This window comes from Manihot esculenta, chromosome 13, assembly GCF_001659605.2.
Source record: "Manihot esculenta cultivar AM560-2 chromosome 13, M.esculenta_v8, whole genome shotgun sequence".
NCBI lineage: Eukaryota > Viridiplantae > Streptophyta > Magnoliopsida > Malpighiales > Euphorbiaceae > Manihot > Manihot esculenta.
The window spans coordinates 5096824-5117013 of NC_035173.2; the positions used below are offsets into that span (position 1 = coordinate 5096824).

Genomic DNA, 20190 nt, shown 5'->3' on the forward strand with positions numbered 1-20190 from the left:
AATCCACTTACAACCAATCAAATTAGTAGCATCAGAAGGAGGAACAAGCTCCCAAGTCCTATTAAACAGCAACGCATTAAACTCAGAGGACATAGCCTCTCTCCATTCTTTGATTTTAAGAGCTTGGGACACACATGTTGGTTCTATAGTGGGTGGTAATGGATGTTTGGAAACAGAGTGAAGAATCTTTGGTTAAAAGATGTTTTGAGACCGGGTAACCATGGTATGAGTACGAGTAGGTTGAGGTGGTTCAATTTCAGCTGATGACGCAGAAGAATTGACAGTCGAATGACCAGATTGCTAAGAAGAAGACTGAGAAGGGATCAAACTAGAGGACGACAATAATGGAGAAGACCCAGCCAACATAGGCGATACAGGAGAGACCGACTCTTAGGGACAACTCGAAGAAGACAAAGAAGACGAAGAAGATGGAGTTGTCGAACCAGGTGATGAATCTGACAATCGTGAAGACTCGAGAGAACCAGAGGGAGATAAATTGGATAAATCCCTAGAATTAAAAGAAATAAAATCAGATCCCTTTGCATAAAATGGCAACGTTGCATGGTCTGTGGACAACTCCAAATTTGGTTGAGGAATATTATACCAACCACTAAAACTCAGATTCTCTGATTTAAAGTTTATTCCTGGAAAGCTAGTCTCCACAAAGACAACGTGACGAGAGACATAAACCCTTTGACTTTTTATCTCATAACAAATATAAGCACTCTGATTTAAGGAATACCCCAAAAATAAACATGGTTTCGATTTGACCTCAAATTTCCCATTGGTATACGGCCGAAGAAAGGGATAGCACAAGCAACCAAATATCTTAACTCGATTATAATTAGGATCTTTATTAAACAATTTAAGAAAAGGTGATTGCATTTGAAGCACAGGTGTTGGTAACCTATTAATAAGAAAGGCGGATGTTTGAAAAGCATAACTCCAAAATTGATGAGGTAAAGAAGCAGAGTGTAACAAAGTGAGTCCAGTTTCCACTAAATGCCTATGCTGTCGTTCAGCAGCACCATTGTGCTGTGGAGTGTGAGGAGGTGTTTGTAGATGAGTAATTCCAGAATCTTGAAAAATTTTCCTTAAGGCAACATATTCCCCTCCCCCATCTGTATAAATACTAACAATCTGAGTATCAAACATATTCTCAACTAATTTCTTAAACACAGGAAAAATAACGGCAACATCAAACTTAAGTTTCAAAGGGTAAAACCAAATGTATTTGGTAAAATGATCAACAAAAATAATATAATATTTAAAACCATCAATAGATGGAACTGAAGCTGGCCCCCATAAATCAGAATACACCAATTCTAAAGGACGAGAACTAGTAAGAGATGAAACTCCAAAAACGAGTCGATGACTCTTATGACAAAGACACGAATCACAATCAAAACCAGAAGATGACTCAGGTAAATTAAATTTGGACACAACATAACGATGGACTCTAGTGGCAGGATGACCGAGGCGTTGATGCCAGACATAGGAAGAACCATGAACATAGAAATATGCAGCAAACGGAGACCGAGCTTTTGGAACTGTAGAAAGACGATAAAGAGAGTCTTTAATTCTGCCCTTTGTGAGTATCTCCCCCGTGACCAAATCCTTAACAAGAAAACAATAAAAAAAAATTCAATCGAGACATTATTGGCAAGACAAAATGCAGAAACAGAGATAAAATTCTCAGTAGCACGAGGAACACACAAGACATTATCCAAAGAACAAGTTTTTGAAGGAAAAGAAATGAATTTAGAACCAACATGTGTTATACGTAAACCTGTACCGTCAGTGAGATGAAGCTCATCAAGACCCTCATAAGGAGCATGTAAGGACAAGTTCTGCAAATCATGAGTGACATGGTGAGAAGCTCCTGTATCTAATATCCAATTCTGTGGTTCAACAGCAGTGACTTAATTAGCACGCGCCTGAGGAAAATTGTCTTTGAAAAACTCTTTAGCACGAAAACATCGCTTCGCACCATGGCCAGGAAGTTCACATATTTGACATAAAATCGAGGAACCACCAGAACCTCTTTTATTTGTTGTTTGTTCAGAATACTACCGAGAACTATTTTGAGCGGATGAGTACTCCTGCCTACCACCGCGATTATTAGAAAAATTCTGCCAATTATTAGAATTCTTTCGCACATTATGAGCAACAACTGGTGCAGTATCATCAATAGAATTAATCCGTTTCAAATATAACTCATGAGACAGAAGCTTTTCCTGAAGTGCTTCAAACGAAATTACTGCAGCAATATCCCTGAAATCAGACCCCACACCATTCAACACATGAATAACAAGATCAATCTCAGAAATCGGACTCCCAGAAATAGCCAAATCTTCTGAAATTGCCTTAACCGTCTGTAAATAGTCAGATACAGATCGATTCTCACGTTTCATATTAGCAAGCTTCTCACGAAGCGACAGTATTCTCGTGGCATTCCTATTAGCTCACGATGATTTGATTTTATTCCATGCCTCCGCTGAAGTCTCTGCAGAAGAGACTACATGCATAAAAGAGAAACTAGTGGAAGCAATAATCGCTGCCAGTATCAACTGATCTTAGCAGACCCAAAACTCATGATCAGAATTAGGTACCTCTTTCCCTTCCTTTTGAACACCTTGAGACGGACAGGGAAAGCTTCCATCAACATAACCCATTAGATTATGCCCACGCAACACCGGCACGATCTGAGCGCGCCAAGCAGGATAATTTTCTCTCGTAAGCTTCAATGGAAACTGTGATGCAGCATTAAGAGAGACTAGCATCTTTCCAGAAGAATGAATAACACCGGTTGTGTTCGAAGCAGAAGCCATTAAAACAGAATGGATTCGTAGAGGAAGAAAACTAGATCTGTAGTGGAAAACTCAAGAGTTTTCTAGCTCTGATACCATAAAATAACTCACACAATATTAATGAACTGTTGAACAATTGATGTTTGTATTGAGTATTTATTGCTATATTTATACAGCAGAGAGTGGTTACAAATGATAAGATTTATAGATACAAAATACTACATGTATATCAAAATACAACAAAATAACAAACTATGACTTATCTGTATTTTGTGCTTCAACAGACAGAACCATACTTAAGGAGAGGCTACCAAGCTTGAGTAAGATCTAGACCAAGGAAAGCACGATTCATCTTGAATCTCTAGAAGGGCAAGCAGATTGAAGGGCGAAATTTATAGAACCTCTCGATTGAGCTTCCACCATAACTAGTGAAAACCAAATAACTACCCCCAATAGAAAACACAAAACCATCCAAAAAAATGGCATATGATAGGTCTGAGATATGGTGAGTCAAGGAGATGATGACACGTAGGTGAGATTTTGATTCACGAAAAAGTTAATGGATCTGACCGGATGGTTAAGAGTGAATAGGAGATCAGACTGATTTTTCTGGGTTTACGGGCAGTGACAGATTCGAAAATTTTGATCGGGGTCCAAATTAAATAAATAATTAAAAAATAATATACATTCAAAAAAATACATTATAAAAAGTTATTCGTCTACTTTTTATTGCTTGAAATCTATTCATAATATCTTCATTATCAACATTTACAAATACATCTCTTTCGATATAAGTTACCAAACAATCATTTAATAAATCATCTCCCATTTTATTGCGAAATCGATTTTTGATGATGTGCATTGCAGAAAATGCCCTTTCAAACTGTAGTTGTAGCAACTAGTAAGAGCAATAACACTTTAACCAACGTATACACTAAAAGAAATACAATATGTTTTCTTGTAACTATCATATTTTCAGTAAGAGCTCCAATTCATTTCACATCAGAAAACTTCTTGTCCATACGCATATCAAAGACAAAGTTCTCAAGTTGAGATTCAAGTTCAAGTAGAGCAACTTGAGAAAATTCTCATGGATAAAATTTTGCAAATTCAATCAATTCGCTCACATCAAATGCAGAGAATGAGTCTTTAAGATCAAGACATGCCATACATAAAAGCAAATTAGTATTCACTTCATCAAAACAATTATTAAGTTCTTGAAGCTACATATCAATCACAGGGTAGAATAGTTCAACACGATAAAAATGAAGATTTGTCATCTTTTCAGTTCTTCTTCTTGATCTTCTTCTTGATCTCCTTCTTATTGTGTACAAATCATTCATCTTTAACATAACTATATCATATTTACCACAAAATTGCACTACTTCAGGTAGTAAAGATTTCCAACCATCATCAAACGACATTTGAAAACTTTGACTAGCTCATCAAACGACATTTGGAAACTTTGACTAGCTGCATAGCATTTACAATATCTTGATCCCTTCTTTGCAAAGTATTAATAATAATAGTATTAATAATTATTATCCATAAAATTAATATTTAAAATTTACACAATTTTTTTAATTTTAAGTAGACTAAACTACTATCCATAACAATAATATTAATAATTAATTGAAATAAATAACAATAAATTAATAATATAATGAAATAAATAAAAAATATAAATTAATTCTTAACAACAAAGAATAATATAAAAAAATAAAATGAGAAAATGAGAAAATAACTCATTTGAAAAAGGGAGGAAGATGGATAGTGGATTTGAAGAAATAAAATTTATGAATTAAAATGAAATTTGTTGGATAGATATTGAAAGATGAAAAAAAATGGAAGGTTGGAGCTGCCGTGGAAGTGAGAAAAAAGAATAAAAGAGAGAAAAATTTAGGTTTTTGGGGTATTAGTATGAAATTACACTAATATCTCTAAAAAAATTTTAAAATTTCAAGGGGGCCATGACCCCTTTACCCCAACATGGGCTCGTCCCTGTTTAAGAAAGTTAAGAATTCTTTTTTTCTTCGAGATTTCATAGCTTCTAGGATTTGAGCTTTACTACCTTCAAAAGATTCATCTATGTGTAATAAGTTCAGGGTTATTAATATCCTAATCATTTTGATGTATTCTGACGGATCGTCCTATCGAATATAACGGTGGAGTGTTGTGGTAGAAATATTAGGCGGTTCATTTATAGTGGGTAGTCAACTAATAAATGTTGAGCCGTTTTTGCTATATCCTGTCTATCACTCGTATTTTGTTTGTCAATTCTACCTGCATACACAATGATGACTCATGCTTTAATGATGTCGGCCTGCGTGCTTCGTGCACGAGTGAAGTAAAAAATGTAAGAAGTCGGTATGACGGGTGATCCTCTTGCAAGATGGTCGAACCTGATAGACTGGTACGGACCCATCCTCTTTCATGTATACATGTTACGATCTTGAGACGTCCCTCATTATTATGTTATCAGCATGCAACCCAGAAAAAAGTCCCTCTCTAATAAGCAGAGGTTGCAACAAAATAAAAGAAAAAGAAATAAACAACAAAAATGAAATACAACTCTCCCCTACTATGGGAAGAGAGACCTATTGCCTTGTGGAGAGAATGAACAAGAGAGGCCGACCAGTGGCAAGAGTAAAGAGATCAACACTAGAGAAACTTAATTTAATAAGTTTGCACTTATTAAAGTTCTAAATTTGCCAATTTATCCTTTAATATGTTCCACACCTGAAATTATATTATGTATATTATTATGTTTTATAAATTATAAATACTCTTAATAACTAAGAAGTTGATTTATATATTATATATATTTTGTATTATACTTTCCATTAAGTAAATTTTTTAAAAATCTACTTTTAGGAAAATATTTTTTTCAAAAAGTAGGTATTTTCGAACCAAATAAAACCTAAGTGACCTTGCACTCCCATAGAGAACTCATATGTGCAATTTTGCTTATTGTTGAGAGAGGGGAGCTCTCACAGCACCTAAAGAGAATCAACGTTGCATTTCTATTTGCCTGCTTCTCTCTTGTTTTTCTTGTTACATAGATAATTAATGGACATGGATATAGAATTATGGGTACCATAATTAATCCACAAATTAACTAGAAGCCATATATGCATATTTCCTAACACCTTTTGAGAATACACATTACAATATATGCATAAGTGAGAATGGCAAGCCTAGCCTTAGCTTCCACCATTGCCCTTCCCAATTGCTGCAGAATTTGTGCATTACTTACAGAGAGCCCATGGAGCTCCAGGGTTTTTGTCCATGCAGCATGGAGGCATTTCAGGCAAAGTGAGCAACTTTAATTATTATTATTCTAATTTTGTTTATATAATATATATATAGCAGGCACGTTCACGTAACCATGCATCAAACTCATTTGAAACGGCTTAAGAATCAGCGCAAGATGTGAAAAACAAGGCTGCTTCTGCTGCTGAAGGAGTAATTAATACGATGATTACAGATTAATAGAGTGATTAATGGGAGTAATTACTAATAATTATGTGACAGGACATGTAGGCGAGTCAGAAAAGAGAGAGGCAGCAGAAGAGGCATCAAAGATGCCGCAGGATGTGACAGAGAAAATAAAACAAAACAAAACTAAGAACACAACAGAACACAATCGATTAAGGACAAAAGTTTCTGGAAAAGACCAGGAATCCAAGCAATTCCTCAAACAAACAAAATGCTGTGTCTGTCAAGCGCTGCATCAAAATTGAAATGATCTTATTTCTAATTAACATCTATAATTTCAAAAAGCACAACTATTTAATACTTATAATTTTAAAATATAATTATTTAATATTTATAATTTTAAAATAATAACTATTTAATCATTATAATTAATGAAAGAGATTAAATAGCTAACGATTTGAAAAGATAATGATCTAATCTAAAAAGATAATAACTATATATTCATTATATTTTTAAATAATAAAAAAACTAATAATTAAATAAATTTTTCTCGTGTAAATATAATGACTTATGAAAAATGAAGATGGCTGGATTAAGGGATTGAGAGAAGTTATGAAATTAGTGAGAGAACGAGTCAGTCAAAGCGGCTAAAAAGGTGGTAGCATTTTTATTATCAGATTTTTATGGTCGGGGAAGAAGAGGCTTCGATCTCAGCTCATCTTCTTCATCTAGTGGTGTATAGTTTTGGGTTGTAAGTAGATGTGAGTCCAATGCTCTGTATGGTGAGGTCATCTTTCGGATATACGTCTCTGCAGGATGAGCGCTGTGCTGCTGGGGTTTGGTCTAGCTAGGGCCGATTTGTGCTAGATGCGCTGATAGTCGATGAATCTGATGCCAAAACTTAGTTTGGCTCTACATGGTGGCTTCATTAGTATAATAGATTAAAAAAGCATGGGCCAGTTACTCTTTATAGTGATCATCGACGGTAAGTTTTTGAAGTCTTAATTGATTGGAGGTTGCATATAAGTTTGTGGATGTTGCAGTCGGGTCTATAAACTTATAGTTGTCTGATTATTTTTACGAGGTCTAGTGGTTTGTATATGATTTTTGGAGAGTGATGATGGATATGGTTGCTGGTATGTTGCTATTGTCTTTCTCTTTAGTCTCGGCCATAGCAGAACTGGTAGAAGTCCATCCGCGATTTCCAGTTTTTTGTCCTGCCGTTTGGGCTGCTATAGGTTCTTAGTTTTGGAATTGGTGGCCTAATGTCTATAGAATGTTTCTTTACATCACGTTGGACTTGTATGTTACCCATTGAATTTTTAATGTAATTGTGTTAAAAAAATACGTTAATATAATGATTTTTTATTAATTCAATATATACATATATATATTTAAATTAAATTAGTATTTCAGTTTGCATAATGATATAATAAATAGGGTGAATTTTAATACGAATGGCGTACACGTAAATTGTCGTTTCATGTGGAGGCATCTTTATATGCTCATATATCTGTTTAATTTAAAATTATTAAAAATAAACTAATATTATAACAAATATCATTTATAAAAATATATTAATAACTTCTAAATTGATGGGATAAATATCTGAAAGCATCTAAAGATTTTTGAAAAAAAAACAATTCCACAAGAAGCAACTGGAAGTCCAGAGCCATGTGACCGACGCCGCATCTGAGAAAATCCCATCAAAGCCCCGCTTAAATGTACGGAAAGCAGAAAACATAACAACCACTAGAATGAGGACATGATGACGCAGAGAACAGGTGGCAGAAAACAAAGAGTCTGTCATCGAAACTTGAATAGGAGTGTGAAGCTTAGCCAGCTAGAAGCAAGCAGCAGATGAAGACGGAAGTTTGAAACGGAAGAGCGCCGTTATTGGTAGATTAAGGAGAGAATAAGGGTAAAGAATTACGTCAGATTTGGACGGACACGTTGCGCCTAAAACGTTGCTCCCCGCCGCTTAACCTAGCGAATCCGGACAAACGCTTTTCTGCGAAAGCAATAGAGATTTCGTACCTCATGTGGGCCCTCCTCTTTTGTCTCTTTAGCTGCTTTTTCAATCTTGTTAAATTGAGTTAATCAAGTAAGAAATTTCAAAATCTCATACACGTATTTGTTCTTGAACTTCATCTTATAATTACGCAAAATATACAAAAATTGAAATTGGAAGTAAGTGTTCAAATGGATTATGTATTTTAAGTCCACAAAACACACATAGAGACGGTGCTCTCTAATATCTAAGCAAAATTTTTGCATAAATTTATATATATAAAATCTTATATTAATTATAAAAAAATTTTAAAAAAATTTAATTTGTAACACTTCAATTTAAATGATCTCAAATAACTTTTAAATTTATTATTTATTTAATTTAAAATAATTAAATTAAATATTTAAATATTTGTAACAATAATTTTATAATGTCTATATTTCAATTTTATATATTAAATAAAATATAATTATTAAATCAAAACTAAATATTTTAATATTATAATTTATTAATAATTTAGATAGTTATATTTTATCTGTAGAATAATTTTTTTATTGTAAATTCACTAATTTTATATAATTTTTTTATACAGAAATAAATTTGATCTAAATTCATTTTGTTTAACTAATTAAATTAAATTATTTAATAATTTTATATTAAACATTACTTACAACTTCGATTTTTTTATTTTATTATTAAGATAAAAATATGTGAATATAAATTTTACAAATTTTTATATATATTGAATTTATATACACTGGATTTAAATAAATTTTCCTCGGTAATTTAAAAAGTTATAATTAAAGATAAATTTTTAAATGGCACCGATCCATTATTAACCCAAAACATGTAAAGGTGGAATTTTTTTTCATAAGAAATTCATTTGTTTGTATAAATGGAGTTTAGGGCGGATTCTAAGCAAGTTTTTCCCATAATCAAAAGGCTGAGGCCACCGCTTGGTTTCGCCATTAAGGAGGGAACGTATGGCTAATGGCACAAAATCCGGGATGATCCTTAGAAACTAGCGGCACAAGAGGTTTCTTGTTCCTTTTCTTGTTTTTTTCTCTCTTCTCTCTTTCTATCTCTAAAACTGCCCACCATCACCACCACCTCTCTCTCTCTCTCTCCGGTTGATTGAACACTACACACACTCCCAAAATACTGATTTGAACTTACCTTCAAGAAAAGGTTGTGAGAAAAAAAAGAAAACAAAAGAAAATTTTGGCGTTGAATGCTCTGGAATAAGCAAGAACACAGACGGGATTTCGCTAGTTTTCTCAAAAACTCTTATTTCAGCATGTCGTGTTCTTCAAGTCTTGATGGTCAGCTCTCATCTTCTGGTTGTCTTCTCCTAGGTTGCTAGATTGTCCTGCTGTATTCTGCTGCTGCTGCTTGATCATTTTAACTTGTCTTAATTTGTGGGTGTGATTATAATTGAAGTTAATGGAGAGAAGTCGCTGTTCTGGGAAGAGTTAATTTATGTTATCTTTGATAGTGATATTGATAAACTCAGATGGTTTATGTTGCTTATTTGTTGAGTAATTGATATGCTAAAGCAGCGGGCCCTTTGCTATCTTCTGCTTCCTTAATCAGACACAATCTTTCTCTTTGCACTTATCCGTACACAAAACCCTATCCTTTTTTTCACCATCTTTATCCATTTCTCTTTTTTTCTTCTTTTTTATTATCTATCTGCTACCAACAGAGATCTCAAAAGCTTCAACTTGCAATACTTTTTTAAAAAATATTATATACATATATATAGTTTTGGGGAAGAAAAGAAAATTAATGAAGAATAATTTGCATCTGCATGTTGAAGATCTTGAAAATGTAAGAAACCCTACAAGTGGTTTTGATACTATGGATGCTATGGAGGAAGAACAGGTGGTTGCCGGTGAAGAAAGAGAGATCTGGCTAGAAAGAGAACAAGACGATCTGTTAGGTGTGAATGATTCTTCTATCTTCTATGGTGACTTCCCCCTTCTTCCAGATTTCCCTTGCATGTCGTCTTCTTCTTCATCTTCTTCCACTCAGGCTCCAGTTAAGGCCATGGCTTCTTCATCGTCGTCTTCTTCGGTTTCATCGTCATCTTCTGCGGCTTCGTGGGCCGTTTTGAAGTCAGACGCAGAAGTTGTTGATAAAAAGAATTATGACCATCAACGATATCAGCATAATCATCATCATGGTCAATATGATCCAGTAGAAGCACCCACAACAGCCTTGTCTTCAACTGCATCCATGGAGATCCCTCAGCCATCTAATCAAGCTATAGAAGATGTTGGTTGCATGGACGAGATGGAAACTTTTGGATACATGGATCTGTTCGAGAACAATGATTTATTCGACCCTTCTTCTATATTTCAACCCGATGAACGTTTCTTAGACGAGTTTCAGCAAGAGCAGAACACGCAGCCAGAACAGAAGCCGCAACAGGGAAATGAAGAGTTGATAATGGAAACCAAAATTGATGAGACCCAACAGCAAGGCAACGCCTCAGAAGATCTAGCCATGGTATTCTTAGAGTGGCTTAAAACCAACAAGGAGACTGTCTCTGCAGAGGATTTGAGGAAAGTTAAAATCAAAAAAGCTACCATTGAGTGTGCTGCTAAGCGTTTAGGTGGTGGCAAAGAAGCTATGAAGCAATTGTTGAAACTTATTCTTGAATGGGTTCAAACGAATCATCTTCAAAAAAGGCGCATGAAAGAATCATCTCCTAATAATATTTCCTACCAAGGTCAAGAATCTCTGCAAAACCCTAACCCTAGTGCTAGTTCAAACCCTAATCTGAATTGTAACTCTATCCCACCAGATCAAACCCCCTGTTTCACCCAGTCACCTTGGGTTGCACCGCCGCCTTATGTTTCTGAAACCGGAACTGTTATTCCGGGTTATCATCCAATGGTTGGGTATATGGGCGACCCGTTCGGGGCCAGTGGAGCTTCAAGCATGGCTGGCCACTCTTACCCACCAATACCACCATCGGATTATCACATGCTTGACTCCCCCCAATCGTGGTCTGCATCACATTTCGTTTTGGCTTCGCCTTACACTTCATTTGCAGACAACAATCTCCAGCCTGTTCAGGGCCACCCTCCTGTTCATAGCGGATATGGAAATCAATACCCATACCAATATCTCCCGGCGCAACCTGGGGATAGGCTGATGAGGTTGGGTTCCTCGGCGACCAAAGAGGCAAGGAAGAAGAGAATGGCGAGACAAAGGAGGTTTCTTTCACATCATAGGAATCATAATCAGCAGAACGTTCAAGCAAATCAGCACCACCAAAATCAGAGTTCTGACCACCATGCAAGGCTTGGAAATGATAATGTTGCCCCAACAACTCAACCTAATCCTGGTAACTGGGTTTATTGGCCTGCTTCTGGTGCGGTTTCGACTACACCAGTTATGTCTATGGATGTACAACCGGTGCATACTTCAGATCGGCCAGCCATGCAAAGTCATCAGAGTCATCATCAGAGGCAGGTTGCATCAGATAGGCGACAGGTGGGTTATTTCTATCTGGTGATCTTCTTGTTTGGGATTTTTTCTTTTTGAGATATGCAATTATGGATTTATGATTAACATATGAAATTTGCAGATGGATTTGTTGTTTTGATCATAATACATGTCTTAAGTGTATGCACGTGTTTCCTATTTATCCAGGGTTGGAAACCTGAGAAGAACCTGAGGTTTCTTCTGCAGAAAGTGTTGAAGCAGAGCGATGTGGGTAATCTAGGGAGGATTGTGTTACCAAAGGTACTCTAATTCTTTATAATCTCTGTTTTTTAGTGATTTTCTAATCTGGGTATTAGTAATTACTTTAAATTTATTTATTTATTTTTTCTATACATAGAAAGAAGCAGAAATCCATCTTCCGGAGCTGGAGGCAAGAGACGGCATTTCTATTGCCATGGAAGATATTGGGACTTCTCGTATTTGGAACATGCGCTACAGGTATTCTAGATTTGAAAGATAGATGCTTTTTTTGAAAGATAGATGCTTTTTTTCTTCATCTCATTTTCTGTCTGAATCCCCAGATTAATTCTTGCAAGCTAATCTCTGCGTTTTTTGGCACGTATTTTTCTTCTTTTGGAGTTGCAGATTCTGGCCTAACAACAAAAGCAGGATGTATCTCCTCGAAAACACAGGTGGGTGTTTGCTTTTCGATTTTCTTATGAACTCGAGCACAATAAGATTCCATTCTCATGTGCGTTTATCTTCTTGATTCAGGAGATTTTGTGAGGACAAATGGCCTTCAAGAAGGAGATTTCATAGTCATCTACTCAGATGTCAAGTGTGGCAAATATGTAAGCAAAGCTCCTAGCTAATAACATTAAGATTTTTGTTTTACCAACAAAATAATTAATAATAGTAAGATTTTGTTTTTTACAGTTGATCCGAGGAGTGAAGGTAAGGCAACCAGGGTCAAAATCAGAGAACAAGAAATCAGGAAAATCCCAGAGAAATCTTCATGCAAGTTCTGCTTCCGCTGTTGCTGCTGTTAATGCATCATCATCCACACCCATGAATCTAGCTCAAACAGTAAAGTAAATGCTGTGCAAGAAGAATGCAGCTGTTGGGAAACCAAAGTACTAAACCCAGCAGTCAATTCTTCACTCTTGTCTCTTGCCGCCGCTAAGCCCTCACAGTCTCTCTCCTTCATGCATGAAAATGGATGGACAAGTGGACGATGAACAGTTTCATGGGAACTTGTTGGGTATGGAAGCCTTAGATTCTCTGCATCCAATCACCGAACGGTACTGGTTTCCCGTTGAAAAGTAAAAACGACAGATCACAGCTGCCGAGACCATTGAGGGTTTAATTTGCAGTTAATTAGGGTTTTGGCTAATCCTATCTGATCATAGTATACAATGTTGTGCAATTATATATCGTTGTTAATTGTAAGTAATAAGGTTGTGGACAATCCATGCTTCCTCGTATGCACATGATGATGTTAATAAAAATGTTGGTATGCGATGTGCGGTTACAGACATAAATGGCCAAGAGTGGAAAAGAAACCAAAACGTACGAAAACAATACATCACTAATAATATTCGTTGTAATGACGACAATCCTTTATTAAGGCCTACAAATTGAAACGTTTTCCATATAAAAAAAAAAAAAAAAAGTAAGATTTTTAAAATGAGATTGTTAGATAAATCTGATTAAGGCTTACAGTCTTCATTTTGATTTGAATTTTACTTAGAAATTGGAATTACATTGAAATCTTTCTATTATATTTTATTTGAAATCTAAACTTAATTATTTTTATAACTTTTTTTTTAACAATCGCATCACAAAACTATACCGTTAAAAATAATTATACCTTACTGTTATCAATTACATAACTATTGTTATTTACTGCGGTTAATAACATGGGGTAATTGTTTAAAAAAAATAAAAGTTTGAGAGTATATAATTAGAAAAAGTTTATTTTCTTACAATTGAAAATTTATCATTATCTTTTTACTCTTTTTAATTTTTATTCTCTTAAATTATTGAAACTTTTTTACCATTTCTTTTAAAATTATAACATTGAGTAGAGGCTAACAGTATATTAGTTCAACGAATTAATTCAAAACTTCAGTGTGATATTTTATTTTTTAGTTTAATTTTTATTTTTAAAAGTTTTAATTATTTTAATTCGGTTCGATTTTAATAAAAAAATTAAATTAAAATAATTAGTGATAATAGTATATTATTTTTTATAAATCATAATTAAAATTAAAATACTTTACTTAAATTTTAAAGTATTAAAAATAAAAAATTTTAAATTTTTAAAATACATTAAAAATGAATATAATTAAAAAATTATTTTTAATTAAAATAACTATTGTTACTTAATATATATAAAAAAAATTAAAATGGATAAAAATTTTAAAATGGAAAAGAAAATATTACTATTTAATATTTATATAAAAATTTAAATTCATTAATTTTAAAAATAATTTGACATTGCACTCACATGCTTAATCTGATGATGGGTGTATTTAAATAAATCTCATAGATTTTAGATTTTATTCTCTCGATTCTCAATTTTTATTTAAGAAAAAATAATTTGATATCATATAATTTTTAATGAAGTATTATAATATAAGTGGGGAACTTTATCAGAATAGGAGACTAAAATAAAATTTTGTCTAACATGATTTTTCAAAAAAAATTTATCAAAGGAGGGTTAATTTTACCACGTAGGTAAACTTCTCTTACTTGACTAGTGGCAAATTAGTGGCGGACAATAATTTCAATTAAATTTTTATATTTTTATTTAATAGTTAAATTTTATATTTTTTAAGAGTTAAATAGATTCTGACTTAATAAAATATTATTTTTAATAATAAATTAATGTTTTATAATAAATTTCACTTTTATCATCTTAAAATTTATTTATTATTGTATGTATTTTTAGCGATGACCGTCGGGTTTTACCATCTCGTTATATGGCCGAACTCATAATGACAGTCTCCATCTGAGGGCCTCTAAGTCTTTTAAATGGGTCGCTCCAGTCCGTTCGACCCTAAGATCAGATCTCCCATAAGCCTCAATCTCAATCTCTCCTTCCAGCCCGGTTAAGAGAGAAAGAGATAATAAACCCATTCGCCTAGTGGGTCCGTTCGCTTGCGTGCCAAAGGAAATTAAATGGCCGTTACGTATGGAGCAGATGTCTGATATTTTCGTACGTCCGTATCTGAATGACAGAGACAGGTCGCCCAATGACAGTTAAGCCATTACACGTCACTGGCAGGTAAAGGAAAACAATAAAAGGAGAGGAATCCCCTCCTATCAGACCAAACTTACTCAACCATTGTAAAATCATATTTTCTGAATCTGAGATTATCATTTAGAATACTATATTTTCTATATTTTAGATTGAAAAAATATTTTATTATTAAAAAAATTTATTAAATTTGAACGTATTTATTTTTAATAAAAGTATATTTTTAGTAAAACAAACAAAATCTAAATATGAAAACATTGAAATAGCAACTTCCTTCATGTAAAAAAAATAAAAGTGTCCATTTTCCATACAATAATGCTCTACAAATTATTTTTCTTAAAATAATTTAGTTTTTTAATAAAAAAATATCTTTCACTAATTAAATTTTAAATTTTCTAAATATCCTAACCATTAATAAATTTTCCGTTAATCCAAACGCAAAAAAAAATTTCCGAGAAACAAACCACAGCCCAAATCTTGCTCAGGTCACTTTTCAGCCTTTTTACTTTCAACGTAGTTTCTGAAGGAACATTAAGAATTAATAAGGTTAGTAAAATATTATGAATAAGAATATTAAAAACTATTTATTGTATTATAAATAAAAATATACATTATTCCTGGTAATCTTACTTTAAAAAAAAAACTACTCATTCTTTTTAAATTTTTTAAGAGAAAAATTAATAATTTATTGAGAAATAACATGAAAATTTACGGTATAAAGATGGATTTTTTTATTAATAAATAATATTTTTCAAATTTTATTAACATTGGAAATTAATCTTTATAAACAAGAAAATTGAAAATGGTAATTTATGTTGTTGGCCAAAAATAATTTACCCTTAAATCAAAAGATTTAAAGATAAAAAAGATTAATTTATTTAGATATATGCTAAAAATTGGGCAAAATTGATCATTCTACCAATATCCATACTCCTACTTCTTTGCTCTTTTCACAAGAAAGTTTGAAACAGAACTGAAATTACACTTAGATAATAAATAAAACTTCATAAAACAAAGGACAAGAACAAATAAAATCTTTTACAGATTATTTGAATGTAGTTTTCGCCATGGATGATGAAGAGTGTAAAATTGAAGATCCAGAAAAGCTTGTATTGTTGCTTTGAGGATATGAATGCTGCTTGGTATTGCAATTTTCCTGTTGATTATTTGCTGAAGATCCATTGAGAAGCATGTCCATTTTCAAGCACTCCTCTCTATTCTCCAGCCTTATTTCCTTGAGCATTGCTGATACATCTTTCATTGTAGGCCTATCATCAGGACAAGGATTTACACACAGCAAAGCTACTCCTAAGCTCTGCAACATCTCCTCAATCTCCGACTCCGGCCGAGCTCTTAAGCTGGGATCTAACACTTCAATCCCCCCTCTCTTCTGCCTCACCCAATCTACTATGTGAAGTCCATCTGGTATGGTCGGATCAATCGGTTGCTTCCCGGTTAGTACTTCTAGCACCACCACGCCATAGCTATACACATCGCTCTTCTCTGTTATCTTCATCATGTATCCATACTCTGCTTGACATTACAATGATGATTAAAAGAATTTTCAATGTTTGATCAAATGGAGAATGCTAGTATGAGTTTTGAACTCACCTGGAGCAATGTAACCATAGGATCCAGCAACGGTGTTGGAAGAACGAGCGAAATCGCAATCATCTACGAGCTTGGCAAGCCCGAAATCAGCAATGTAAGGTTCAAATTCAAGGCCAATGAGAATATTGTTGGCCTTTATGTCCCTGTGAACAATTGGAGGAACACAGTCATGGTGTAAATAAGCAAGACCTTGTGCTGCTTCCAGGATGATTCGGTACCTCACTTCCCATTCCAAGCAACCTCCACTTCTTTCATGGAGGAGACTGCCTAGGCTTCCATTTGGCATATAATTGTACATGAGCAATCTTGTGTTTCGATTCCAACAGCAACCCAAGAATCTGACAATGTTCTTGTGTCGGATAGAACCTAGGGTTTTTACTTCAGTGGAGAAGGAATCCCGAACTCCCTTAATGTCTAACCTGTCATTTTGAGAGTCTTTCTCTGCAGCCATTGTTGTTGGCCACAGCTTCTTAACTGCAATGACTTCTCCATTTTCTAGTTCTGCACGATACACTATTCCTGAACATCCCTTCCCAATTACATTGGCTTCCACCAGGCATTTCAGAACTTGTTCTACTGAAAAATTTAGCTTCTGAAATGGGGTGAAGTGCCAAGGCCATGAATCCCCTCCCATCTCGGATTCGCAATCATCTCTCATCAGTTTCCGAGCTCTGAAAACTGCAATTGCTCCAAAAATTGCCATTGCTATAGTTAAGGTGATAAGCAATGCAATGACAAGTTTAAGTCTATGTGATCTCTTCAATTTACTGTTATTTGACATGCTCATCGATGTGGCTTTTCTAAGGAAACATGAGTCTCGACCCTTAGAACACAGTCCCTGGTTTCCTGCCATTTCTGTTTCTGATAACTGTCGGAAAAGCTTGTTGTCGGGAAGATAGCCTGTGAAATTATTGTGAGAGATGTTTAGAGAAACAAGATTTTCGAGTCCTGCAAGTGCCATCAGATCTCCTTCCAGTTCATTGTGTGAGAGATCAAGAATGGATAATTTGTTCAGAGCAGAAATCTGGGGTGGAATCGTCCCAGTGAGTGCATTCCAACTCAAATTCAAAGCGATATCAAGACCTTCAATATCAAAAAGTTCCACTGGGATCATGCCAGAGAGTGCATTGCTACTAAGATCAAGAAGTTGAAGGCTCAAACAATGGCCAAGAGAGGAAGGGATTGCTCCAAACAGAGTGTTCTTGCTGAGGATGAGTCTGTTGAGTGAACTAAGTTTGCCAAAACCACTTGGAATTTCACCCACAAATTGATTTACAGAAAGATCCAATACCTCAAGCCTTGTCAAAGAAGATAAAGAGCTAGGCAGAGTGCCTCGAAGGGTATTGTTGCTTAAGTTCAGCATCTGCAGCTCATTGCAATTGCCAATTTCTGCTGGCAGCGTTCCACCAATATGGTTTTCAGACAAGTCGAGGAAACTGAGGTTTTTCAGGAGCCCGATTTCTTTTGGAATTTCTCCACTGATTCTGTTATTAACAAGCCGAAGACGAATAAGAGAGACACAGTTTCCCACCTCAGGAGGAATCGAACCGGAAATGTCGTTAGCAATTAAGAGAAGCTTTGTCAGGTTCTGAAGCTGAAACAGGCTTGGAGGCAAGCTACCAGTGAGTGCATTTTGTGACAAATCTAACGCTTCAAGGCTTCTGCAACCACCCAACTCTGCAGGAATGCTTCCTTCAAGTTTGTTCTCCCAGGCAAAGAAGACTGTCAACTGTGTCAACTTACCAAGCTCTGCTGGAATTGTGCCTGATATCTCATTAGTATCAAGCTGCAGCTGTAATAGTTTTGTTGCATTTGAAAGAACTGGTGGAATCGAACCAGAGATATTATTGTTGCTAAGCATAAGCTCTTCGAGGTTTGAAAGGTTTCCAAAAGACTGAGGTATGGCTCCAGAGAAAAAATTTAAGGACAAATCAATAACTATCAAACTTTTACAGTTGCCGATCTCTCCTGGAATAGTTCCATGAAAATTGTTCTGCCATAGTAACATCTTCTCCAGCTTCTGAAGTTTGCCAAACTGTGGTGGCAGTGAACCTGAGAGATCATTTTCATATAAAAATAAGTTGACCAGCTCTGAACAATTGCCTAGATGTGGTGGAATCTCCCCAGAGAGCATTGTAGTGTACACTGATAATGTCTGCAGATTGCTTAGGTTGCCTAGAGAAACAGGAATGGGACCAGAAATTTTAGTATCAGCTAGACCCAACACTTGCAAATTCTTGCAATCTCCAAGCTCATCTGGGATCTTTCCTTCAATGTTCTTGTTCCCTCCAGCTCGTATGACCTCCAAATTTGATATTCTACCTAGTTCTGCTGGAAGATTCCCACTCAAGCTGTTGTCGTATATGACAAGATTCTTGAGATTGGTGCAATTTCCAATCTCCACTGGAATCATCCCTGTAATCTGGTTAGAGTTCAAAATCAAGTCTTGGAGATTCTTCAGCTTCCCAACACTTGAAGGAATAATCCCCACCAGACTATTAGAGCTAACATCAAGCAATGTCAAGTGAGAGCAATCCCCAATATCAGGTGCAATAGTTCCAGTGAGATTAACGCCAGAAAGAACAAGCTTTTCAAGGAAGATAAGGTTGGAAAAATTTGAAGGGAAAGGAAGAGCTATATCAACAAACTGAATGTTGATTTCAGTAACGAAATTATTAGATGAACAAGTGATGTAAGACCACTTACAAGGATTGGAATCCAAATGATTCCAGCTAGAGAAAACTGAAGAAGGTGAAGATGAAGGAGAGCTGTGAAGCCAAGAAATAAGAGTATCAACTTCATTATTTGCTGCAGAAGCAGCACAAGCTAATGCAAGAATAACGACGAACAGATGGTGGTAGTGAATAGCGAAGGACCTCAGCATTGGACGAAGCTCGTAGATGTTGAAGAGTTGCCTCGACATCGGCATTGGCAATGGCTTCAAATCCCCAAACCTCTCTCTCTCTCTCTAAACTGATTCTTATCTTAAAACTCAACCCAGCACAGCTTCCTTTGCAAATAAGCAAAAACAAGAGAGAAACCAACAAAAACAAGAAAGATTAAAGATTTTCAACCACTCCACCATCTTCACCTCGGGGTTCTGTTCTTGCTTCATCTTTTTGGTCTTTGTTTATTTGAATAGATTCTTGGTAGAGTACTGGGTTGCAGACGCACCATGTGTTCTTGCATTGTTTTCCTCAAACTGGGTCACCTTTGATTACTCTTCTCAAGAAGCTGGTGAAAGTTTTCTTGCCTAAAGCTCTAATCTTTCTTCCAATTGCATTGAAACCCTCGTTTTGTTTATGAATTCTTTTCTAGGTCAGGACCGTTATCATTGTAAATGTCCGATAGGCACACAGAAACACGTCTATATTTTATTATATAGAGTAAGTGCTCAAGAAATTTTGTGGGTCATTTTCTTGGATATTTTCTGTGGTACCAAACAAGTTGATATGGCCATAATGGTATTATATGGTAGAAAGCTATTCAAATAGCATGGTAAACAAGACAAACATCATTTGTTCTCGAGGGAAAAATGCATGTATTATTGCCTATCACATTGCATTTAATCATCATATCATATGTAATATTCATTAATTTAA

The 20190-nt window shown here is 34.9% G+C and overlaps 3 protein-coding genes across 3 annotated transcripts; 1 reads left to right on the forward strand and 2 right to left on the reverse strand.

Annotated features, from left to right (window-relative positions):
• Window positions 1-2260: 2260 nt before the first annotated feature.
• Window positions 2261-2898, reverse strand: LOC110629022. The gene is made up of 2 exons (XM_021775857.2): window positions 2613-2898; window positions 2261-2506 (listed from the first exon to the last, which is right to left on the reverse strand). Exons 1-2 carry the CDS (start codon window positions 2829-2831, stop codon window positions 2411-2413), a joined length of 315 nt encoding a protein of 104 aa, XP_021631549.1. The 5' UTR covers window positions 2832-2898; the 3' UTR covers window positions 2261-2410.
• A 6270-nt stretch (window positions 2899-9168) lies between these two features.
• LOC110629754 (B3 domain-containing transcription factor ABI3) lies at window positions 9169-13248 on the forward strand. The gene is made up of 6 exons (XM_021776863.1): window positions 9169-11763; window positions 11923-12015; window positions 12113-12213; window positions 12355-12407; window positions 12490-12566; window positions 12652-13248. The coding sequence occupies exons 1-6, from the start codon at window positions 10048-10050 to the stop codon at window positions 12808-12810; spliced, it is 2199 nt and encodes a 732-aa protein (XP_021632555.1). The 5' UTR covers window positions 9169-10047; the 3' UTR covers window positions 12811-13248.
• A 2612-nt stretch (window positions 13249-15860) lies between these two features.
• On the reverse strand, window positions 15861-20036 carry LOC110629735 (LRR receptor-like serine/threonine-protein kinase RGI2). The gene is made up of 2 exons (XM_021776829.2): window positions 16589-20036; window positions 15861-16507 (listed from the first exon to the last, which is right to left on the reverse strand). Exons 1-2 carry the CDS (start codon window positions 19515-19517, stop codon window positions 16023-16025), a joined length of 3414 nt encoding a protein of 1137 aa, XP_021632521.1. The 5' UTR covers window positions 19518-20036; the 3' UTR covers window positions 15861-16022.
• Between the last annotated feature and the right edge of the window lie 154 nt (window positions 20037-20190).